General features: G+C 43.1%; 2 protein-coding genes across 3 annotated transcripts in view; one reads left to right on the top strand and one right to left on the bottom strand.

Annotated features, from left to right (window-relative positions):
- The first annotated feature begins 1,076 nt into the window (after positions 1-1,076).
- The window catches only part of MRPL37 (mitochondrial ribosomal protein L37), a 195,331-nt gene continuing 171,425 nt past the window's right edge, over positions 1,077-24,982 (top strand). Inside the window, 7 exon segments of the mRNA XM_056844770.1 lie at positions 1,077-1,680; positions 2,864-3,047; positions 3,822-3,937; positions 6,489-6,674; positions 6,892-7,043; positions 8,040-8,243; positions 8,864-8,999. Of these exon segments, the coding sequence (XP_056700748.1) occupies positions 1,077-1,680; positions 2,864-3,047; positions 3,822-3,937; positions 6,489-6,674; positions 6,892-7,043; positions 8,040-8,243; positions 8,864-8,941 (1,524 nt within the window). The 3' untranslated portion in view covers positions 8,942-8,999.
- The window catches only part of SSBP3 (single stranded DNA binding protein 3), a 200,159-nt gene continuing 190,885 nt past the window's right edge, over positions 15,709-24,982 (bottom strand). For both annotated transcript variants that reach the window (XM_056845567.1, XM_056845568.1), the window contains exons 14-18: positions 23,459-23,529; positions 21,563-21,641; positions 20,305-20,333; positions 19,873-19,974; positions 15,709-17,619 (exon numbers count right to left, since the gene is read on the bottom strand). In XM_056845567.1, the coding sequence (XP_056701545.1) occupies positions 17,590-17,619; positions 19,873-19,974; positions 20,305-20,333; positions 21,563-21,641; positions 23,459-23,529 (311 nt within the window). In that variant the 3' untranslated portion in view covers positions 15,709-17,589. The remainder of the gene's footprint in view (positions 17,620-19,872; positions 19,975-20,304; positions 20,334-21,562; positions 21,642-23,458; positions 23,530-24,982) is intronic.

Raw genomic sequence — 24,982 nt, 5'->3', positions numbered from 1 at the left:
CTGCATGCACCCAGAATCTCATTCAAACTGTCTTCAGCCACTACGCATGAAGTGTCAGCACAAAAGAAATCTGTAGCACGAGCTGGCACTGCACTATGCATGGCACACATAATAGTGGAAAGCCCCACTTAAACAAGCGGTTGAGTGCTTGCGCAGTCTCCCACAAATAAAGTTCTTGACCACCAATATTGTGTTTGAAGTGGACCTCAAACCAGGCCTCATACTTTTGTAGTGAAGAGGAAAGAGCACAGCCATCTTGGGTTAAAGGTTAAATTAGCACAACCTCAGCACTTTCTGTCTTTGTTCCTTGCTTGCTGGGAAAATATGTTGGCTGGCATGCTTATCTAAAATTGAGCAAGTTTAGAGAAAAACGCAGTGTGCTAGGACTGAGTTGGCTGAGGGGGGCAATAACACACAGTACATGGAAGAAGTTACAATTTACAATTGCTTATTGTTAGACCAAAATCATCCGGACAACGTACGATCACTGCCCAAATATGGACGTAAGGATGTGTGTGTGTGTGTGCTTATAATTAAATAACCAAATATGGCTAAAAGAAGGTAGACTTAGTAAAACATTAGTAGAAAAGGGCAAGAGTCCAGTAGCACCTTAAAGACTTAACAAAAATATTTTCTGGCAGGGTTTGAGCTTCCGTGAGCCACAGCTCCCTTCTTCAGATACAGCTCGAATGTGAATCCATCGGTCTTTGAGGAGAGTGAATGCAGACAAGCATGAGTATGTCAATGTTAACAGTATGTCAATGTGAATAGCAGGCGTGATGGGATGAGGTGTGGTCTGCAGAAGAGTCTGTGATGGCCAGGGGAGAGATGGGGGTGGAGAAATCAGCCTGGGTCATGAGCTCTGAGTGCAAGGTCTTTATTCAGCCCAGGTAAATGCATTGACTTTAGTTTGAATATCAACTGTAATTCAGCAGTTTCTCTTTCCAGTCTCCATGTTAGTAAAACATGTGATCCTTTTGTGAATGTTGTTTAGAAGACTTGAGAGGGTGTGCCCTGTCCCCGCCCCTCTTTTCAAACCTGTCTTCTGGGTGAGGGCCAGGCGCCTATCACCCAGAATGCAGCAGGGCCCTCGACGCCCCAGGGAAGGCCGGGGGGAATTTGCACCCGGCCCCTCATTTCGACGCGCGAAGGGAGAGGCGGCGCCAACCGCGCGGAGTCCGTCCCAAGCGCAGCACCGCCTCCCTACCCGGCATGCCTTTCGCGGGGGGGGGAGAAGGAAACATGGCCGCCGCCTTTAGCCGGCGGTGAGGCGGCTGCGGCGTGAAGGGGCGGCCGCGATGCTGCTGTGCCGCGAGTGGGCCCGGCGGGTGGCGCGCTGGGCCCCCTGCGGGCAACGCCGCACCAAGACGGGCTACGGGCCTCGGCGGCCCAAGGGCCCGCTGCCCCGCACCCCCTGGACGGTTCGCGGGCCGCCGCCCGGCGCGAAGCTGCCCTGGTACTTACGGAAGGTGCCGCCGGTGCGGGAGCAGGTGCCCGAGCTCGACGTGGTGACGTACGCGGGCAAGATGTACCGCGTGCCCTGGCTGGCCAAGCCCCGCCACGAGAAGTGGGAGCGGGGCTGGCACGACCGCCGCCACGACGGGCCCTGCCCGGACGCCCTGCCCGCCTACAAAGAGCGGCCTTGCTACGTCTGCCAGCAGCTGACGCGCATGCTGGAAGGTACCGACGGCCGGGGGGGAGGGAGGGGGAGCTGCCCCGGTGGGCGGGGCCCGCTCTGGCGGGCGGGGCCAGGTCTCTGCCCCAGCGCCGTCAAAGCTCGCAACTAGGGTTGCCAACCTCCAGGTGCTAGCTGGAGAGCTCCTGCTATTGCAACTGATCTCCAGCCGATAGAGATCAGCTCACCTGGAGAAAATGGCTGCTTTGCAATTGGACTCTGTGGCATTGAAGCCCCTCCCCAAACCCCGCCCTCCTCAGCCTCCACCCCAAAAACCTCCCGCCAGTGGCAAAGAGGGACCTGGCAACCCTACTCATAACCATTGTTTGTTTGTTTTTAAAAGGGTCTGGGGGTGAACTATCGCCATTTAAAACCCGCCTTTCCTTCAGGGAGCCCAAGGCAGTGTACATGACCCTGCCCTTCTCAATTTGATCCTTACAACAACACTGTGAGGTAGGCAGTGCTGGGTGAGAGCGCGTGAATGACTGGCTCGAGGTCACCCTGGCAGCTTCGTGACTGAGTGGGGATCGGCATCCTGGTCTCCCCGCCCTGACAGTGCAGTCCTACGTAGAGCTGAAATCAGTGGAGTTAGGCAAGATGGGAGTCGCTCAAGATTGCACTGTGGGTCTGACGTGCTTGACCGTAATATCACACTGACACATTGTAGTTATACCACCAAAATGATACTTGTTGGGGTTAAATCGACACTTGTGAAATTATATTAATCCAGTCAGACATATATTTGCTCCTGGCAAGAATTTTCAGCAGGCTAAATTTTTGTTGAGTTCTTTATGCATGGAAAATAATATTCTTGTGACAATGGTAACAGTATGAAAAAGACAAAACTCACATTAGTACCACTGTGTTTGCTAATGTGTGGTTGCCTAAGCTAATTCTATACAATTGGCCATGTGGCATCAATTTTATCCATACTTGTCCAGATAGTGAAAGTCAGTTGACGAAGATGGAAATTTCAGTTATTCCATGAAACAGACGGGCAGTTCTGTTTCGTTGTAATTTCTATGGCTCTTTAAGAGGCTTATTTACCTTTTTAAAACAAACTTTGCCTCTCTCCTCTTTAAAAATAGAGAATACATCATTAGTTATAGAACATTACTGTATAGCAAATGAAAGTATAAAATGCAATATGGAAAATATTTAACAGTGAAATATGCCTTTGATTCCAAGGAGTAAAGCAAGCATCATGGCTAACGAAGACAAAGGTGATAGATGGTTTACCTCAGCAAATACATACCATAATGACTGACACAGCTAATGAACTGGAGAATCAGGATGAAAGAGTCCAAAATGCAATCTCTCATGCACGCTTCTGGGTTAGCAGTGAGGAGGAGATCATGGAAGAAACTTATTGGTAAGTTTCTGACTTGTTTCCTTTTTTGTTGTTGTTTCAGCACTGCTGTTGGGACAGACGTCATCTTTTCTCAAAACAAATTGTGTTTTATGACAGCTGAGTAGGAAATTTTTCTGTATTGAATGCTGAGACACGTCAGTATACTGTAAGAAATAATGCCTGCTTTGAGTCCTAAGAGGCTGCCTGCTGTACCTCTGTATGGTTTACAACTCTGCTTTCCTTCTGGTCAGCAAGCAGTTGTGCTTCATCTTTATATGACTGGAGTATTACATAATCCTGCTCTGTATCAGGAGTTATTTGCCCTTGGACATTGCCAGTTGTCTCTGTCCAAGTTCCTTTGACTTTTTTTACTTGCTCCCTTCAAACAGGACAAAACAAATGATTTATACAGAATCGGGGGGTTGAGAATTCATAGACATACACATATTAAAAATAAGGTTTTGTAGGTATAGTTATGCCTTTGATTTTAATTTAGAAGAAAAGTGTCTCATCTATTGGATGATTTGGCAACACTTTACTGGATGATTGACCTATACCTAGCTGCTGTGTAGCACTAGCCACTATGTTTGTATTAAGGTAGGAGGCTGGGAATTTGGTTTTACAGCTTCCTTTTAGATGAGAAGTAGCAGACGGGCTTAAAGACAGGTTTGGTAAATCAGTGCAAAAAAAGTGTACATAACTAATGTTGTAGTTGATACAAACTGTCTCAAAAATCCTACTATACTGCAAGTTTTGATTTGGACCTATAGACCTAACTAACTTCTGTTTTTAAAGCCCCGTACTTCTGGAAGACTTGCTTAACTTGTGCAGGGCTATGGCTACCAAACATCCCTTGCTGGCCAAACGAATGGTGACTCAAGACTATAGAGTGTCAGCAACGTGGGAAAGAGGTGAGTTAAAGTCCCGAACGCTACTGGGTCATGCTCATTTGGTATGAGTATGGGAACCAGTTGCTCAGAAAGACCAGGTTTAAAGTGAGGTGAGACTCAGCTGCTGAGTTCTTTGGATTGGATGGGAAATCCTCCTCCTCCTCTCCCACTCCACCCTGGTTTATTTTCATTGTCAATGTGGATGTTAGGTGGTGGCATGAGACAGCTGAGAGAAGGGGGAAAGGCGTGCAACCACTGGGTCCATTTATCCCCTCTTTCCGTTTCCCCCCTGATTTCCAAAAGGTGTGGTTCCCAGATTGCCTGACATTACACTGCAATTTCCGGAAAGCAGTGTTTTCTCTTTCATCTGTGTCATCTCACTATCCCATTGTTCCTCACCAACAAGGCAGATAAGTTGGGGTAGAAGAAGAAGGGGTAATTTGGAGGGGACCTAGAAGTCCTGATGAAGTTTTGTGTACTGTGCTGATATTAACTCTAATAAAATTAGTGTTTTTGATTTAATCTTAAAAAACTGTGTGGAGAGAGTGGTGGTGCTGGGGTGTCGATCTTTCCAGTTGCGTAGATCTCTTGACCCCTGTAGAATTGCCGTAGTGGGATTGTTGCCTTCGAATAAAGAAGGTCGGAGCAGAACCAACAGGTTAAAATTAAATCAAAAGAGTTTCCATCTAGACATTAGGAAGAATTTTCTAAAGAGTGGTTCCACAGTGGAACAGGCTTCCTCAGGAGGTGGTAAGTTCTCCTTCCCTGGAGGTTTTTAAGCAGAGGCTAGATGGCCGTCTGTCTGCAATGCTGATTCTATGACCTTAGGCAGTTCATGAGAGGGAGGGCATCTTGGCCATCTTCTGGGCATGGAGTAGGGGTCGCTGGGTGTGTGTGGGGGAGGTAGTTGTGAAATTCCTGCATTGTACAGGGGGTTGGACTAGATGACCCTGGTGGTCTCTTCTAACGCTATGATTCTACATGACAACAAAGTCAGTCTGTGGCATGAAACAGAGGGCTTTATTCTCTGGAGGGTCCAAAAATTGGTAGACAAAAAGATAAAGGAAATCCCATAGATCAAAATAGGTAGAAAGTTCACTTTTCTCCTGAAAAACTATTGTGAACTATCGATAATGGTTATTCCGCTATTGTAACATTGCTAGGATTGTCCTTCACTGGCATGAATAAAACAAAAACTTGCATGCTTCATCTATTTACATATTTGGCAAACCATTAATATATGCATCAATAGTATACTTTCTGAAACATTCTGTGTATCTATGTATTGAAACTGACCTGGATAGCCCAATCTCATCAGATCTTGGAAGCTAAGCGGGGTCAGCACTGGTTAGTATTTGGATGTGAGACCACCAAGGAAATTCAGCACTGCTACCCAGAGGCAGGCAATGGCAAACCGCCTCTGAACGTCTTTTGACTTGAAAACCCTACAGGATCACCATAAGTCAGCTGTGACTTGACAATAAATATATTAAAACTCATTATTAAACCTTACTAAAAATAGTAGGTTCAGATGCTGCTCAGTTTTAATGATGTTCCTATGAGTGAGAAGTAAAGTACCTAGTGCAGCCAAAATTTGAGAAGTGCAGTTGCCCTGTTTTGGTTCATAATTTTGCCATTTTAACCATTTTAATAGCAAATCCATTTTGTTGTTGTGATGTGGGGTGTCAAGTGAGAAAACTTCATTAAAGACTGATTTCACTGGGCTTTTTTTGTTGAAGAGGAATGGGGACTAAGAGCAAATAAAGAACTGAGCCTAAGAGCAAATTGATTGAATGGAAATCATTTGTGCAGTAGCCTTCAAAGTAGTCATAGTGAGTCAGTTCAGTCTTCTCTCTGGATTTCTGTTGCAGAAATAGCCTTACGTCTAAGCATGCCTTTCAAGCTAGCCATGGCAATAATTTGATGACACTGGGCACCCTACTCCTACCTATTCTTCTACTAACTTGTCTCTTATTCTGTAAATAGCTCGAGATAAGACATGCAAGAATAAATTTGGGATAGTATTGTTTGGTCATGGAGATTGAGGCCAACAAAATGGAAGCTAAAGAATAATGGCGGGATATAAAGGAAAAACTAATAGTGCAGATGTTTTCACCTGTAGTTAGTTATGAAGCTGGGTGTTTAGAGACTTGTTGGAACACAGGTGAACATCTGCAGTAATTTGTCCTAGGCTAACCCCCCCTTTCAATCCAAGGACATACTCATGGGTTTTCTAGGAATTTGTGATGATGCCCCAAACCTACTGTTGCAATTCTGAAACTAAGAGTATGGGGGTGAATTGAGCAACACCATAATTGGGGGTCCTTTAATACATTCTGCCAAGCAATGTGTGTGTGGAAAATGGTGACAACTTCCTTCTACATAGGGAAGAGAGAAAGCCTGCTTAGAAGAATGCCAGCAGCTGATCTCTTGCCAAAGGAGATTGCCCCTGGTATTAGATCCAAGATCAGCCACCTGAACATGGTGTTTCACTGATCCACTAAGAGCTACAGTACAGTTTTAACTAAAATGGTGCCTAATTTATATTTGGCCCAATATTCTCCTTTTTCAGAATCACTTCTTCTTCAGGTTCGTGGTATCAACGGGAAACTTTTGAATGCTGTGAATCCTTTGGAACCTGTAGCATCTAAGGATGAAATATTAGCCACTGAAAATGATGTTTTAGAACCCTTATATCCTATTGCACCCACAATAGACCTTCAAGAAGTTAATAAATATGAAACAAGAAATGATACAGGTAAAATTTGTGCCTGATCAAATTTATTTTATTTTGGGTGAATGTTATTCTACCAGCTGACATCTGTGAAAAGAATAGGGGCTGATGTCTAGAGTGGTGAATTAATGCATAACCTTAAGCACTGATCTTCTTAAATGCAGTTCAGAAAAGCCCTGGTGATCTTCAGGGATGAGCTATGAAACGGCACTAAACCTTAACCTGATTATTTGTACCATAGGTTTCCAAGCGGGTTACCCTTATCCTCATCCTCACACTGTATATTTTGCTCATGGTGACAAATACCATAGAATGCGACCAGCACAGCTTCGGGCTAAAATGTTGATGTTTGCTTTTGGGAACGCTCTGGCTAAGGCTAGGACACTATATGGGGTAAGTGGCAATAAGATGCTGATTAAATAACTTGGCTTTTGTCGCTTCTTCCTCAAAATCTCTGCTGTTTATTTCTCTGTATTTTCTATGGGCATGTCCACATAGAAACTTCCTGTACCTCTGGATTTAGCACAAGAAGAAAGAGAAGGATGAAAAACAAGACCTAGAAAAAGTACTGTCATGGTGCATGAGTTGTTTTTATTTATTTATTGACTTATAGCCCACCCTCTATCCCGAAGCCAGGCTCAGGGTGGCTAACAACAGTTAAAATATCATAGAATACAATAACATTCAAAATTCAATCCAGTATTAATTAACCAACCAACAATTCTAACCTAAAAACAAATGGCACTCAATCTGGGCACACGGGACCACAGCCGCCCTGGGGAGGGGCTTAAGAGATCGGAGTCCCTGAGTTCCACTGGTACAGTCGTGTCCTCTCCCTTCCCCTGAGCCTCTCTTGGAGGGTGCCAGCTTCTGGCAAAGCTCTCCATTGGGTGTGCTTCTATTAAGATCAGATCAGAGTTGCACTCACAAAGCAATGACCAGCACCTTGTCTTGGGCTGAATGCAAGCAAGTGGCAGGGCCAGCAACTGTCAGTTCTGTGAACTGCCTTGCCTAGGAAGTTTTCCAGCTTGGTTATATACATGTACTAATGCTGGACCACCCCTGCCCCATTTTTTAAAATATGGATAGTGATATTTTTCTGTCTTGACTTGATGTGTACACATCCCGAGAAGTGAAAAAATGATCTGGCAAGTATGACAAAGCTCATTTGGGGCAACCATATAATTGAGCTACAGGGATATGGAGACATTTGTTTTCCATCTGTATTCTAGTCTCCAAATGGGGAAAATCATCTAATCTAGTTGAGCTCGCTGTTTTATCATGCTTAAAATGTGGTGGTCTGCATCTTGATATCAGGCTCGGGGGAAGTAACTGTGAATTAAGCTTGTCTCCTTTTTAATACTTGCTTCTTCCCTCGCTTGCTTTTAGGATGAACCCAGAGTCTTGGAGAAACCCATTGTTGTCCAAAGTGTTGGCACAGATGGCCAAGCGTTCCACTTCCTGGTGTTCCAGTTAAACACCACTGATTTAGATCCTAGCCATGGTGTTAAAAACTTGGCCTGGATAGATGCAGACCAACTTCTGTATGAAGATGCCAGGTATCAACCAGAAATCAAGAAGAAAGTGGTCACGGTACGTTGATCAACATAAAGTGATTTCTTGCCCAAGTTACTGCAAGTAGAACTGGAGCAATGGCTTTATAGTTAGGTCAAAAGCTGTTAGTTCTGGGATCCTTAAGGGCGAGCCTGAATTTTTAGCGGGTAGCTTCATTTTATTCACTTATGAGGAAGAGAGGATCTTTCAGAGTCACTGAGTTAGATTCCAGTACTTCCTATTCAGGGCTCAGAGATTCGTTCATAAAACTTTGGCTATAATACAGAACATGATACGCCACCAGAGTGCTCATAACACATACTCGTATTCCTTAAGGAAGAACACCAGGCTCTGTAATGCAGGTGTAGTGCAAGAACCTCTGATTACGTGATTCTTTAAAATAATCTTGTACTACATCCAGATATGAGACGAATGTGCTGGTAGTGTACTATCCTCAATAAGTAAATGGAGCGCCTATTACTTTAAATAGGCAGCTTTGTTTGCACTGATGGGAAATTTTATTTACATTCACAAGCCCCATTAATGTCTGTGGGACAATGGGGTGTTTTAAAATCTACTGTTACGATCATATTTGTGCATATGTTGCTCTGTATTAAACTGTATGCCAGACATTGAAGATCCAGATGTTCTCTCTACAGATTCCTGCTGGAATACATGGCTATCAGCCAGCTACATTCAAGAAGTTCCTGGCATTCTACTTGCACGGTGTTGTGTGAGGCTTCTCAAAAGTCTTTAAATAAACCTGCCTCTGTCGTGTTTCCTTTGATGTTGGGCGAGAGGCTATTTAATTTTTGCAAATAAAGTTTTTTTTAAAAAATGAGCGTGTAAATGATACTTCATCCTTGTACCTCAAATATGTATGTGTTACATGAGCTATTTTTGCTGATGAGAGGGACTTGAGATTTGCCTTTGTTACTAAAAAAGCAGAGTTAGCCTAACTGGAGTCCTATATTTCAGCCATATAGCACTAGGTCAAGTTCTGTGTTCATTGGGGCTTACTCCATGGTGGGTGTGATAGGATTACAGCTGTAAGAAGGTAAACTCTTCCTTTTCTTACCCCACCATCTGAACTACTAAGTCTAGCAGGGGAGTGGATAGTTATCAAGGAATACTATTTATAAATGCTCTTCCGTTGCATATGACCCATCTCTTACTCCTGGAATTTCAGGTAATGTTAAGTCTTGGCCTCAAGGCAGCTACATTTGGCAGCAGGGCACCAAGTTTCTTTTTTGGGGTATTAGTAACAACAGGAACTAACTACTGCTGGATCTTCTGGTAGCATATTGCCATTGATCAAGCAAAAGGAAAAACGAGCTACCAAAAACAATTCTCATAAAACTCAAAGGGACACATTTTTCCATTTGAAATACATGATGGACATCATCATCATAATTGCTTGAGGATGGATATAGGTTTTGCTGAGTTCTGTATAAAATGCACACCCTCACCTTTAGGTATCTCCTTCCATAAGGCCCTGTGCACCACCTATGGTGGTTGGGTGGCCTGTCGGGCATCGACCAGAGCCTGGGGCCTTTTCCATCGCGGCCCCGGCTCTGTGGAATGGGGTTCCTGAAGAGGCGAAGTGAGGAGGGCTGTCTCCTTGAAGATCTTCAGGAGGCACTGCTAGGCCTCCCTGATTGCCAAGGCCCTCGAGGGGCTTTAGACAGCAGGCATCTTTTAAACTGAAAATGTTTTTAACTATCATTGTAAGCCACCTTGAACCATGAGGAAACATGGGATATAAATGTTTTAGTAAATAAGTACTAGTTCTGACTAGGGCTACTAGTCTAACAAGGAGGCACTACGTGAGGCCACCACATCGCTTTAGTGTACCAAAGAGGCGTGTGGCCCAAAGGAACTGAGCGGATTTTGACGCACAGAAATGGCTTGAGAGACTGAGCTTGCATGTTGATAATGCTTTTGCCATCTCAACAGCCACAGCCAGAAAGCCAACAGACGATAGCAACACAAGTCCTGTGGCTATACAGGGGGACCTGGCTGAGCTGTTTGTGTCTTCCAGGAATGACAAGAGAATGCATCAACAAAACCACCAGGAACAATCTGTATTCTCAACATGCCTTTCCAGCCTCTCGTTTCCCTGTTTTGAGCACAGACAAATACTCTCCTACAGTTTCTATACTATGGTGACAATTCTAAGGCTGGGCCCCAGGGACCTGCCACAGTGTTTGTGATAGGCTTTTGAAGCTGCTCCCACTCATTGATCTCTTTGTCTGAACTGTTTCAACAGGTAAAACACATGGCATGATGAAGCCTGTATGCTGTTCAAGGGGAGAATTGTTTTTTAAACAGCATGTTCCCTTGATGTGAGCCTGGTAGGAAATCAAACTCTACAGGCTGTGCTAATAGCGCTGCCAGGGGTTTGCATGTGCCTACAGACAACTCAATCTTAGCCTCCAGTTGCACACATTTTTGCATTCAGTTTGAGAAAAAGGAAAATGAGAAACAATTACTCTAGATATTTACACATTATGACATTGGTTTTTTGTTACCATTTGATGCAAGACTGGCTTAGATCATGTAATTTAACACCTAGCATTTTTGTGCAGTTTAGGGCCAAAGTAGATAAAAGGATACTAATTTTCCAGGATAGCCTGGAATAAATTAGCATATGCCAACAGACCTCTATGAAAGGTAAGTAAATTACTTGGATTGACCAAATTTGCTGTTCAGGGCTGATTTTGTACAATGTTTAAACCTTGTCCCCATCTGAGAATCAATTTTTAATAGCAGTGAAGGAAGCTACAGCCACTATTGCAAGACAGTTGAGACTGGTTCTCTTTTGTATTCTAAAATGAACATAAGAGCAGCTTTAAAAAAATAGCAGCCTCCCATGGTTAAGTATTAACATCTTAATTCTAAAAGCATTTTTGATTTTGACTATTGATTTCTTATTTGGCATTTAAGGAATTCACAAATGTATCATACTTTCTAGGAAAAGTAGAATGAGATGAAAGCCATTCCCTCTTTGCTCATTAATATTCAGTGCTGGTAGAACAAAACCACTTTACTCAAAAATAATACAGAAGAAGGATGCAGAAGCTAGGAGTGAAGGATGCGTGCAAGCAGGATCAGCCACAGGGACTTTGCTGAACAGCTGGCCAGTGGAATTCCAACAGCTGTATGCTGGCTGGCATACAGGAGTTGTGTGCTGGTTTGCTTGTTCTGTGCGAGGAGAGTGCACTGCAGAACCAATGGCTCCAATGAGTGGCTCCCATAGGACTACTAAACTGGTGGTCTAGGATTAAAGGATTATGGGAAAGGAATCTGAGCGCTTCCTTGGGGGTTCAGAGAAAACACCTGCAACTGCATGCAGCCTCTACATGGTGACCAAGAACTGAGGTGGTGTTTAGGGGTTGTCAATAGCTTTAAGAATAAAAAATCCCTGTGAGTAGCAGCATTTCATGTCATTTATGCTGCTGCTGACTGGTTTGTTGCTGAATTTGATAGATGCCCAAATGAACTATTGTTGGGAAAATGTGGCACTTCAAAGCATAGGATATCAAGATTGGCTATTATATCCAGTACTAACTGCACAATAGCAGTTACTACCATAACTCATCTTTTGCAGGGGGTGGGGAGAATAATTGAAGTGTGGACCATTGTGGGTCAGTTGGAGAGAGAGTAAAATTGCATTATTAATAAAGAAATAATTGGAGCCTTTTACAGCAGATCAAGAAATATCCAGTGCATAGCCTATTCTGGATCACTCCCCTCTCTCCCATTACAAGCTCAACATACATTATTTGAACTCTCAGATATTGGAATGGGAACGATCTTCCTACAGAAGGTAGACCTTAGATTGTACTGTCACAAACACCAGAGTAATTCTCACCTTGTAAATGTATTTATCCTGTCCCCTTTGAAAACATACAATGTACATGTGTCTTTTAAAATAACAAAAAAATATGGCTTGCCCTCCTCAAGCAAAGCTGAGCACTCAAAGTGATGGTATGTTCATCTAGTCATGCAAATTCCAGAGTAGTAGCCAGGTTGGTCTGTTGGTGACATGAAGAGACAATGTAATACAGCATAAAAACCTGTTTTGAATAGAAACATCATACATCATCTCTCTTGCATTTCATTGTCTTCCAACCTGTTGACTACGTTTTTCTCTACACAATTAGGTATCCACTAAGACAATACTTTATGCACCCAATGAAGTGGCCTCTACTCTGCAAAAGCATCTCCCATAATAGACCCTTTAAGGTGCTACAAGGCTCTCTTTTGTGGACATACAAATTGTGAAGAGAGAGCAAGCTGGACTCAAAACAGCTAAAGAAGAGGCCACAGTGCCTTTCTCTTTTTCTTACCCTGGGATGGCCAACTGTGTGTCACTTTCACTGGCTGGCATCTCTGTAGCTAGCCTAGAAACACAATTTGAAAATAAAACCCATTTTGCCTCTCCACACAACACCAGCGGTGTGAATGTGTCCTCTCGCATTAAAGAATTGGGTTCTTAAGTCCGTTGATGGGCATGTGGGGAAGGTGGGTTTACAATCTCGTTTCAACTTTCCTGGGTTAGTTCTGTGTCACTTATGAACAGATGTGTTCAGTGAAGCATGCTTTTAGTTCCACATTCACACACGCTTCAACATTTCCAAAACCTTAACTTGTCCATTTCACCAGGCTTTTCTTATTTCACTATATTGGTACCTTTTCTTCCCAACTAGGGCCCAAAGCAGCTTACAGCATTGATCTCCATACCTCCATTTTATCGTCACAACCACCACCCTGTTTCTACCCCCGCCCTATGAAAGTAATGCGGCTTCACCCATGCCCGGAAAGCTTCATTCACCCATCCTTTTTCCTTGCCACCAATCTGCCACCACCACTACCACTGCAAGAAGTAGTCCTTCAAAAGGGCTGATGCATATATGTGATTTTACTTAAAAATTAATAAAATAGACAAAATGTCACTAAAACTCCTTATTCTGAGAATCCTTATACTGGAGAACCAAGGATCATATACCCCTATGAGAGTACCAGTTTGCCTAGAACAAGTAGCATGGCCATGCTTTGAGCATTAACTGGTATTGGCAGCCTCAAATACATTCTTAGGGACACTGATTGGTTTTCTATTATATGCATTTGGCAGCTTTCCCAATGACTCAGACCTATATTAGAAATGGAGATACCAACTACTACAATTAAAGTAAAATTACACGGTTGCATTTTTTTCCTCATAACAACCCTTCCTCGACTCACCCCCCCCCCTCCACCATTTGGAGCAGGTGCGTGGATCAACACAAACTCTCCGTTCACAACTGCACAGCTTGTGATGTGTGTGTACCTTCATACTCATGAAATCTTCTTACCTTGTGGTACCAAGAAGACTTGCTGCTGGGGGGAGGGGAAGACTACTCCATCACACAACCAACTTCATCATGGTAAAGATTTCTGCTGCATCATGAGGAAACAAGGCCATACTACAGGGGAATTGGCTAAAGCTGCTGTGGAGAAGCCATTGCTGTGGCAGCTCTTCAACACTGGATAAGCTGGATAATGTCCCCGAGGAGAAGCTATCGGCAGAGGTCTCCAGCCTATACAAAAGGGCTGGAAGGGATCTTCTCAAACATCAAGTATGCCACACACAGATGGTCATCTATGGCAGTGGTTCCCAAATTTTTGGTATGGTGACACAGAAGTCCAAATTTACTTTATATGGTGATCCATCCAGGACTGACTCCAGATTTGTTTTGGTGCCCTAGGCAAAATTTAACCTCGGTACCCATCTACTCCAGCATTCCATTTCCTATAGTGCCTAACCAGATGTTTTAGAGAACCCAACAAAACTCACACAAAGGGTATCTCTGCGTCCCTCCCAAATGAACCCCAAGCAAGTGGGAGTTCATCTCCCCCTCCGCCAGCTGGGGCAAAGCCAGAGTTTGAAGAGGTGCAGTTGGGGGTGCTGGGCTGAGGAGATATGTAAAGATGGCAGTGAAGAGGTTGGCAGCAAGGGGTTTGGTGTAGTACATCTCCCACAGTAGGCAGAGGTCAGTGAGGCACTGCATGGGTATGCGCAAGAGGTCGAGCTGCCAAAGCACCAAGACAGAGCCCATGAACACACACGGCTCTTTCTGCCCTCTGGTTTTCCCAAGGCATGCGGAACAGCTCCCACTTACTCTCCAATCCTTCCTTCCCTTCTTCCAGATATGGTGAAGTTACTAGTTTTCAGAAGGCTCCCCCTACCCCGAATACTGACACAAAGAGGGAGGGGGAAGATGAGTACGTGAGAAGTTGGTGAGGAGGAAAGAATGACAAGGATGCAAAGGGCAGAAGCTGCCATTAGAGAGGGCTGGCCTGTGACCCACTTTTGGGTCCCAACCCACAGGCTGGGAAGCACTGACCTATGCCACAATCACCTCCAACTGAGCAGAAAAGCAAGAAACTTTTGCAGTTTGGAATCTAATTTGTTCTTTCTCACACACAGACACACACCCCAGCTGTCCATAGGCCACAAGGAACCCAAGTTGGTGTGAGCCAGGCTCCAGGGAGCTACTCTAGGCAACTCACAGGGATATTCGACTCCCCCTCACCTTAAAAAAACAATCAAACCTATAGGCCATCCCAAGCCATCTCACAAACTACTTTTGAAGTTTTATGAGTGGGTTACCTTATGAGAAGAGGGGCATGCCATTCAAGAACAGAAGTCTCAAAGTACCCTTGTGGATGTAGAATTAGTTGTGTGGTTCTTTGAATCTTGGACCCCAGTTGACACAATTTGAAATACTTGAGGTCAGGGAATTACGGTACCCATGGCAGGAGCTTTCACAAGTATTAAGATGCCACCTTGATAATAAAACACATTAGAGCAATGTTGCTGTGAAGACAGCCAATGTGCAGATCCTTCTCAGGCAAGTTGTGTTAAACTTTACAGCACTGTGAGATTGATTTCTATTACTTTCAGCTTTGGAAAAAAGAGAGCTAAAAGGAAGGGCGCTGATCATTTTATGGCTTTTTTTAGTGGGTGTTCTGTCTGAAGATGCATGATGTAGTAATGTATGAATTATAACTCACTCTGAGAGACAATCTTAGGGGTGCTGTGGCAATCTTTCCCTACATAGACCCCCCATTGTTAAACATTGCATAATGCTCAAGTTGTTGTTTTTTTACACATCTTCAGACTTGATGGGGATTAGTTGCCTCAGCATTAACTGCTGTCTTTTAAAAAAGGAATGTGAAACCAGGCCCTAAAATCCAGCACACCTACAAACAGGTGGATCTTTGCACTAGGCAGTAGCTGAACTTTCAGAAGGCGAATACCGCCATTGATCAGATGCTACCCACACCGATGCTTCTGGAATCACCACACCCAGGTAAGGCAGAAAACAGGTGTTACGGCAAATCACCAGTAACCAACAGCAAGGGACTGAAATCAAATGTTTATATTTATTACAGCATGGGGAGAGAAGGGGGGAAGGGGTCTTGCTTCATCTTTTAAAAACCACCTTGAACCAGTGAAGACAATAATTTAGCTATCACTTTAATACAATGAAACCCGTCAGTTTTCAATTAAAAAAATTAGAAAGGGTGCATTTAGCAATGTGACAAATCTTGATTTGATGGTTTAAATTTTTCTTTAAATATTATCCTGACTGTGAGACAGACCATTTACCCACCCCTATCATCTTTCTACAAAGAAAACACAATTAAGATGCCCAAGAAAAAGGCAAACATTTAAAAAAATTCATATCGTAGTACTAAAAAAAGTTTTTATCAATCACATGGTTTGTGAAGTTTTGTTTTTTCTTTTGCTGTTTGCAGTCAGAATAATAAAAACAAGCCAATGGTTCCCCCCCCCAAAAAAATCATTTCATTAAGGGGTGCGGAAAAGACATCCCTTTAATAAAACATTATCAACAAATATCGTACACAAACTACAATGTATAATAATTACTTTTCCTTTCCCCTCGCTTAATTTTAGAACCAGACTACAAGGTAAGAAAAAACACTGAAACAAGATACAATGTTCTCAAGAATCCGCACAAAGATAGGTAAATCCAGGGGAAGATAATATTTTACATAATATGAAATACATAGATCAGAAGTGAAGTTTTTTTTTTCATTTTATATAAAACAAAGACCAGCTACAAGGGAGTGTAATGTACAGAGATCCCAAGACTTGCGAGTTTCACTATACATGGTATGCTTTTCTGTAGTCACCTCCACCTTGAGAAGGTAAGGTTTCTTTTTGTTTGTTTGTTTTTAATTACAGAGAGAAAGGGAGAGGGGGAGAGAGAAAGAGAGAGCCTACAGAATAGCAAGTATACATTTTAACAACAATAATTACTTAAAAATATCTCCATCCAGTTCCAGAGCATATACAGTGAAACCCTAATAAGATCACATCATTTCATTAAAAAACAAATCAAAAAGAAAAACAAACAAACAAAACAAAACATGTTAAGAAGTTTGCGCTCACAGTTTTCGAGTCCCAGGTCAAGTTTTAAACCCCGTTTCCTTTTCTTTCTGGCAGACCAATCCCTCCCCAACATAACATTTTTTAAAATCCCCAGTACCCTAACCCTCCACACCCCATCCCCAGGGATTTTGACACTTTTAAAGTTTCATAAAGGGGCAATTCATAACATTTCTGTGTAACTTGGGGGGGGAGGAGGGGGGGCTAATACAGTGCATGCCACAGTCACAGATATCAAGATCACAATTAAATTTTTGGAGGATGTGATCCTACGAGGGGATCAGCTGCATTAGAATGAGGTGGAGGAAATCCTTCCCACACAGATCTCTTCTTGCTGGAGAAGAAGGTGTTGTGCTGCAAAACACCAAACAGAAAAACAAAACAAAAAAGAAGGGGGGAGGGGGGAGAGAGTGGGCAGTGGGGAAAGGCCCTCTGAACAAAACCCACCAATTTATTTAAAAAAACTGTCCAGTTTTATTAATTTTTTTCCAATGGCTACAGAGACAACATGAGATTTCATACCTAGACTAGCTTCCTTGCGTAGCACAGCACAAACATACAACAGGTTTAAAAGAATAATCAAGCAAAGGGGGTTGAATTGGGTGCTAGAGGGTTTCGTTTGTTTCCAAAAAAAATCAACAACAAAAAAAGTGTCATGTACATAGAATAAATCCTTCTGCAGAAGAAGGATCTTGTCATGTCTTGAAATATTTTAAGATTTGTCCTTCATTGTTTTATGGAATAAAAAGTTCAGCCTTTTTATTGCATGAAACTAAAAATCAGGGGTGGGTCCCCAGCTCTGCATGTCTCCCTGCCAAACACACCTAGCTTCTCTTCTTGCATAATTTCTTGAGAATCCTCCAAACGGCAGCTGACTTTTTCTTTATCTTGGAGAAGAGGATGCGGGGTGAGGGAGGAGGAAAATCACACACTCATCGTCATGCTGGGAGAATACTGGGGAAGGGAAGACAAAGAGAGAGAGAGAGAAAGAGAATGAATATCACACAACCAGGCAAAAACAAGAGCCAAATGCGAAATGCTGCAGAAGCAGTGGACGTGGCATATGAAAGACATGAGGGCTTATGAAAACTATAAAGCAACATAATTGGCTCCAATAAATCAAAGAGATAGAGAATACGTTAGGAGCTAATTTACAGGCACATAATCCATTCCCATTCCATAACCACCTTTGGAGAGGGGTGCCCAACCAGTATGTGATAGAATGGACGTTTTAAAAAATTTAAAATTCACACGCGTAAGTAATGATGAAAAAAACTGGTGCACAGAATCCTCTAGCCTCATATATGTAAATACAAGTCTTTGTTAAGAAATACACCATGCTGATCTTCAAGCAGAGATATGTGCAACCAAGTATCACTTGAACATGTACATTCCTACTGGAAAAGATTCAAAGTTAAGACTCTCCATAGTACACCCCCAAAGGAAATAAGGTCTTCTGGTATAGAATTTTTTGAAAAAAGTTGCTATGTTGTCTTCCTTCCCACTCTGTCCTGCCTGCATCTAAAATTAGATGTATACACTCCTTAGGGGACAGACCTATCTTCTGCTCTGGAACATACCATTTATACCAATGGTACAATTGGTTATGGTTTTCCTATTAGGGATGTACGTGTGTGGGAACAGCATGGAAAAAAATCACATGTGGATTATCAGGCACAACAATATTACCTACACTCCAACTCCTTAGTTCGTTGTGTGTGCTTTGAAACCAAACATGCTTCTTTGCTGCATGCCTTCTGGTATAGTTCAACGTAGGAACCATATTTCATGGATTTCTTTTCTCTATTTCCATCATGTACAATCCTTAATTGGGAGGCCCTTGCTACCATCTTATCTTTAAAAAACAACAACGCTAAACCACATTTACTTGCTCTATGCTTTCCAGTTCTAGGAACTCCTTATAATAACATCCTAGTTAGAGCATAAAACAGCAATGTTATTTATTACAACTAGTTCATTGGTTCTTAGGTACAGCAATTTACAGTGCAGAGTTTAATCTTTAAGCTCTAAATCACTGGTTCCCAAACTTTTCGGGCCACCGCCCCCTTGGTTCCACAAACTCAACCCCAGCACCCCCTACCCTACCCTATAAAAAGCATTATTCAAAATAGGGGTTTGCATGACTCACTAAAGAAGATAATAACAATAAAATTTCAAATCAGTAACTATTAGTTACACATCTATTCAAAATCAAATTAAAAATTTTAGTTGAAATTTGTTCAACAAAACTGATGAACTTGATCCAGTGGTACCAGCTCTTCAAAGTCTGGAAAAAAATCTGATAGTTTCCACTAAATTTGCCAGCATGGTGCCATAGTTTGATCTATTGTAAATTAGTGAACAACACAGTTGAAGGGGTCCACCTCTAGCGTCCCCCAGCTGTTCTCTTGCCTCTTAGTGCCCCCCTAGGTAATCCCACCACTCCCCAGGGGGTGGTACTGCCCACTTTGGGAACCATTGCTCTAAATGGTTTGGACCGAGCATTACTTGAAGGACCACCTAATTCCAATATGAGCCTTTACTGCATCTTTCGATTCTCCTTGGAGGCCCTGATCGGAGTGTTCTGTTGTACAGTGGAGTGGCTAATTGGACAGGGCCCTTTTTTTGTGATGGCACCAAAAATGTGGAACATGTCCATAGGCAGGTGAACCCTGCTCCTGTTCTGGTTTTTAGGTGGTGGGCCAAAGTAGTTCTCTATTGGAGAACAGTTAGGGTGCTTTCAATGCACTTTAATGATATTTTGCAAGTGGATTTTGCCAATTCACACAGTAAAATCCATCTGCAAAGTGCATTGGAAGAGGGTTGAAAGTACATTATTTGGCATGTTTGAAAAGTGGCTTAGGGTGCCCTGACAAACTCTGCACTTGGGCACTGCTGCTCTGAGTTAAGTTTATTGCTGATTGGCTTTTACCGTTTTATTAGCTTTGTTGCTGCAGCTTTATTTTGAAGTGGTTTTAATTTGAATTTTGCTTTGCAGCTGACTTTTTAAATCAACTTGTCCTGAATAGTAGTTATCAAAAGGCAGGATGCAAATATTTCAATAAATGTATAAACAAACGCCCCGCCTCTCTTCCACATCACCACCATTCACCTCGACATTTCAACAATGCTTTGCCAGGAATAGATTAAACATGGCCTCTGAGATTAAACCCTTTAATACGAAGAGGCGGCATAAGAGTGACTTACGTTGTCATTTTGGAAGGAATGGAGGAAGTTGCCTCCCAGTTCGCCATCATCTCGTGGAGTGCCTGGAGGATTGCTAATGCCACTTATGTTGTTTGGAGAATTCTACGGTTGGAAAACACACAGACACACACACAAATGATGTGAGAAGGGGGTCCTTCTAGCATGCTATATGGTGCACCTGCAACAAAAAAACTATAACCCTGCAAGAAAATGGACAGCTGAATATGAGACTTGAGGATAGGAGAAAATGTCTGCATGTTATGTACAAAAGGTTTCCCAATAAAACCCTGACAACTTATATAGACGGCAGTAGTCTGCATGCTCCTCCCCGGTCCTGCCCAGTCTTGGATTATCACTGATATTCTGCCCATCAAAGCAACAACAAGAACAAATCACTGGAGGTTTCCTTTGGCTAGCAAAACGCACACTTACTTTTGGAAGTCCATCTATGTCTCCCGACCCTTGTGAAAAAAAAGAGAGAGAAATCGGTTGTCAGTTGGAAGAGTTAAACATTCATGCTCTGAACTGGTGCCTCTCAAGTAGCTGCTCCATTTTGTACAGAAATGGTTGTCCCTGCGCCATTATCCCAAAAGAAGATGCTGCTGCAGGAAGCGATTCCCGGGCCTTCCAGGAAGCAGCTGGCAGTACATTAGTGAGCTGCAGGTCACAGCTGGGCTAATGCAAACCTCTTAACATTTGCCTCCAGAAAGGGACATGCTGGGGGAAGCCTCAGCTGCCATTCCTTTGCACGCCGAACTCCCGGGAGCAGAGCCCGGCTCACCTTCCTGCACGGCGCTAGAGTAATAGCCTAATCGAGTTGCTACGGCCTCGGCTCCCTCCCGCATGCTCCGTGACACTGATCAAGATGGAGTACAGCACCTCTACTTCAGCAAGATGTATAAGGCAAGCAAAGGAGGTTAATGGGTCTTTCTGCTGCTTTAATTAAAACACACACACCATGATGAGGTCCACACTGCTTCTCCCCCCCCCCCCGCCCGCCCTTTATCCATCAACAGGAGTCTGGCAAGCCCGCAACTAGCAGTCCCCACTTCCCTGCTTACTCTTTCTGTGCTCTGATGGCCTGAAATGGAAAGGTCATCTCAAGGCTGGGAATCTGTAGATTATGGACCCAGAACAAACCCTCTGGAAGCAAACAGGGTCCAGACCACGAAAAACAAAACTACATGCTAATAGGTAAGACCTTGCAGATAAGGAGATCCAAGAGCATCTCTACAAAAATTTGCAACACGTCTGGTGCTGCCGCTAGTGCAAATGCCCAATAATTATCTCTGACCTCTGCAAATGTAACTACTAAGATCTGCAATCACATCATCTCTCCTCCACCTTGGCAGCATCACCCCCTTTCCAAGAGGCTATTAATTTTTCACCCAAAGAAAGCTCCTTGCGTGTAACTTATCTTCAACCCCCCAACCACTGCGCTGTGTGGATGGTTTCTACACTCAGAAATTCTTCATTCTACACCAGTGTAAAGCAACGGCTTCTGCAGAATCAGGCATTCGAAAACGTAAATTGGAACACCTATATTACTGCACACTATATGCAATAAAATCAGATACTGTGCAACTAGAATTCTTTTTTGTGCTCTGAAGGATTTAGGATCTTGTTGGTGTTCTATTACATATTATCACCTTCCCTGGATTTTATCTTACATGTTTTCTGTAAGCCTTACCTAATGAGCCATTCATGTGATGGGGCTCCATCCCGCCCATGCCTCCCATTGGACCATCTGATCCAGGCCCCATTGGGAACTAAGAAGAGAAGGGAAAATAACACCATCAGTTATGATGCATTGCTCAGGTTATACAATAACAACATTCATTATATTTGCTGGTACCCTGGCAGCTGCAGCTTCAGAAGTCTGACGGCAGGATCGCTCTGAAAACCACATTCTACTGCATGCAGATAGCGGAGTTCTATTTTTGGTGGGAGGAATTATTCATTCATTACATTTCTATCCTGCCCTTCCTACAATAAGCTCAGAACTTATGTTTCAAGATCCTTCCACCATCAGGAAGAAACCCAAGTCAGTAGTGAGGATCTACGACTGCTGTCCGAGCTGGTGTCCCTTAATCAAAAGTAGCTTGAAAAGTGAAAGGGGTATTGCAGCTTTAACCCTGATGAGAATGGCCAGAAACTCTGGTCTTCTGAGGAGGAGAAGAACAAGGAAGAGTAAAAAGGGTCACCCAAACGGAGCATCTCTTGACCAGTGTGAATGGTAGTACCTTTGCTTTCGACACTGTTAGAGGGCATATGGCAGGCCTGTATCCAGCCAGGATTACTTCTTATCCAAACATATTTCTCAGTTGTATTAATGGCTGCAACTTCAACCCCTTGGGTGCAACCTGCTGATCCCTACTGCCATCAATGGCTCCCACAAATACATTTAGGGCATATCCAGCTTGCTCAATGCTAACAGAAGAGTTGAAGTTCCAATAGCATTACAACAACAAGCCTACAAAATCCAATTTGTCAGAATGTTTCAATAACCAGTCAAGGTATCTTTATAGACCTTACTTCACTGAGTTATTACATCCCTGCCCTTCCTCCACAAACCTCACAGCAGTGTCCACTGGGATCCTAGGTAGGGTCTTTTATCCAAGTACTGGCCAGGTCCAGATTTATTTAGATCCCACAAGTGCCTTCAGATCCGTTTCTGGGCCCAAGTTATTATTCCCTGCAGTCATCTCCCTGCTACTCCTAACTTCCCCTGCACTGGCAACCTTTGAGGCTTCAGGGCTTTGCTACTAATCCACCCACTATGTGATCCAGTGTCTTTGGATGATGCCCTCTGAGAAATGGACAGAGCACTTTGTGGTAATCATTCAGCTTGTGGAGTTTACAATGGGTTCCAGTCTGACAATGCAGGTCTGACCAAATTATCATTGCTCAGGCTCCATATCAGATAGGGTTGCCAGGTCCCTCTTTGCCACTGGAGGGTTTTTTTGGGGGGAGCCTGAGGAGGGCGGAGTTTGGGGAGGGGAGGGACTTCAATGCCATAGAGTCCATTTGCCAAAGCGGCCATTTTCTCCAGGTGACCTGATCTCTATCAGCTGGAGATCAGTTGTAATAGCGGGAGATCTCCAGGCATCACCTGGAGGTTGGCAACCCTAATACTAGAGCATGTCAGAGACATTCAGCCATGTACAACGAGGACTTTCATGGCAAAGCAGCTGGAATTGTGCAGGTACCTCTGACAAACATATGCACAAGAATACACAGCAAACGCTTTGGCTTCTCCCATTTCCAAAATAACCGAGGAAGGCACCTTAGAGCCAGTTTCAATTAAAGGCATGAGAAGCACCAGGGTCTGTGTGTGTTCCCACTAAATACAATCACTAACCAGCAGTGCGCATGACAGTCTTGACCAGGGACTCGTGAATGCAGTTTTAATAAGCGTAAAAAATTAACAAAGTCGCTGAAGAGTTAATCACTTTTTGATGGTTTGTTTTATTTCTGTTTTGTAACAAATGGCTGAAATCAATTAAACTGCTTTACCCTCAACTGATGAAGTTAATTATGATTTGTTATGGTATCTGATATGTAAATTATTAGAAAGCAGACTTACATTCGACCGACTGCCTCCAGGCGGTACGGGATTAATCATTGTGTAGATGTTGTCACTTGAATTTGTCGAATCTGTAGAACAGTGAAACCCACTAAGTCAGGGTGATTAATTCATTTCTTAATTAAAACAAACTCATGCCACTTGAACTCATTCTTTTGTGTTTTATCACCTAAAACTCCCTCTAAGTACCACCATTTTCTGGCTAATTTGTATTTAATGAAGATTCACAAAGTTTTTAATCACAGAAATTCAACTGTGAAAAGAATTCTGCTAGTAACCAAGGGTATTGGGGATTGCTTGGCAGAAGAGGTGTAGAAAGATAATTTGCTGCCATGTGTCACTTAACACCTCAAAATTAGCCAGTGCAATTATCTTACTACAGTGCCATATTTTTTTTAAAAGAAGAAATTACACAGATATTTAGCCATTTATTTTAAGAGCAGAGACCTAGTTTTTTCTTCTTCTAATCACTACATCAGTAACAGACAGGCAGCATTTAATCAAGCTGCAGAATACACACACACACACACACACAAATTACAAGCAGGCCAGGGTGACAGAATTAAAAAAAAAGGCAAGTGCTGTGCCTACATTAACATATGGATTGTTTTATTATGACCTAGTCTGAAATGTAGGTCAGAGTTCTCATAAAAATGCAGGAGAAGGAAGGCCGTGGTAATATTCCATGGTAGCTCCACCCCTGCAGCTGTGGTATACCACAGTGACAGGCAGTATGGCTACTTCCCCAGAGCCTACCCCCTCCACCTCTGCTTTCTTCCTACCAGTGACACATACAATGTGTAGTAAATCACCCTTGCTGGCTTGTCAGGAATATTCGCCAGCCCAGACACAGCCTCTCTCTCTCGCTCTTTTTCCTCCTTTACTATGAAGGAAATAGGAGGGGGATTTTACTCAGCCGCTCGGCAGAGGTGCATAGACAGGAAAAGTGCTCACTTCAGTGAGCTTTTTAAACTAATTGGTATTCAGAAAACACTCTGCACATTCATTTTATTATTAAGCTGTCCCAGACAAGAGAGGTTTCTGTAATAGGGGCAAGAGTGGAACAGCCTTAAGTAGGTTGGATTTAGGGGAGAGGGCAGATGGGTTAAGAGATGCTTTTAAAATCTTATCATAATTTCTTTCAGGTACAGAGAGATGCAGGTTGGTTTCTACATATCCCTGCAAAAAGAAAAAAAAGGAATTTTCCTTGTCGACCTACGTAGAGTACCCCCTGTCCCAATATGTTGTTGCATAAGGATTATTCATTGACCGAAGAGCCAGCTCAATCATTAAACAGGATTCAAATTGCCTTCTGCCAATACAGAAAATGCTGATAGCATGGATGAGTCTTCCTCATGTGCTCCTGTTAGGAAGTTCTCCACATTTTAAGCCTTGTTAGAACTCAAGCCATCAGCCCATGACAGGGAGTGAGGGAAGAGCCTGAAGACAAAATTGCTTCCTTTCCAAAAATGTTATCTGATTATCGATCATGCACAGTAGGCTTTAAAAGCAAATCGTGACGGC

Source organism: Euleptes europaea, chromosome 2 (assembly GCF_029931775.1).
Source record: "Euleptes europaea isolate rEulEur1 chromosome 2, rEulEur1.hap1, whole genome shotgun sequence".
NCBI classification, from domain to species: domain Eukaryota; kingdom Metazoa; phylum Chordata; class Lepidosauria; order Squamata; family Sphaerodactylidae; genus Euleptes; species Euleptes europaea.
Note: the sequence above shows the minus strand (reverse complement) of the source record. Positions and strands in the feature narration are given on the sequence as shown.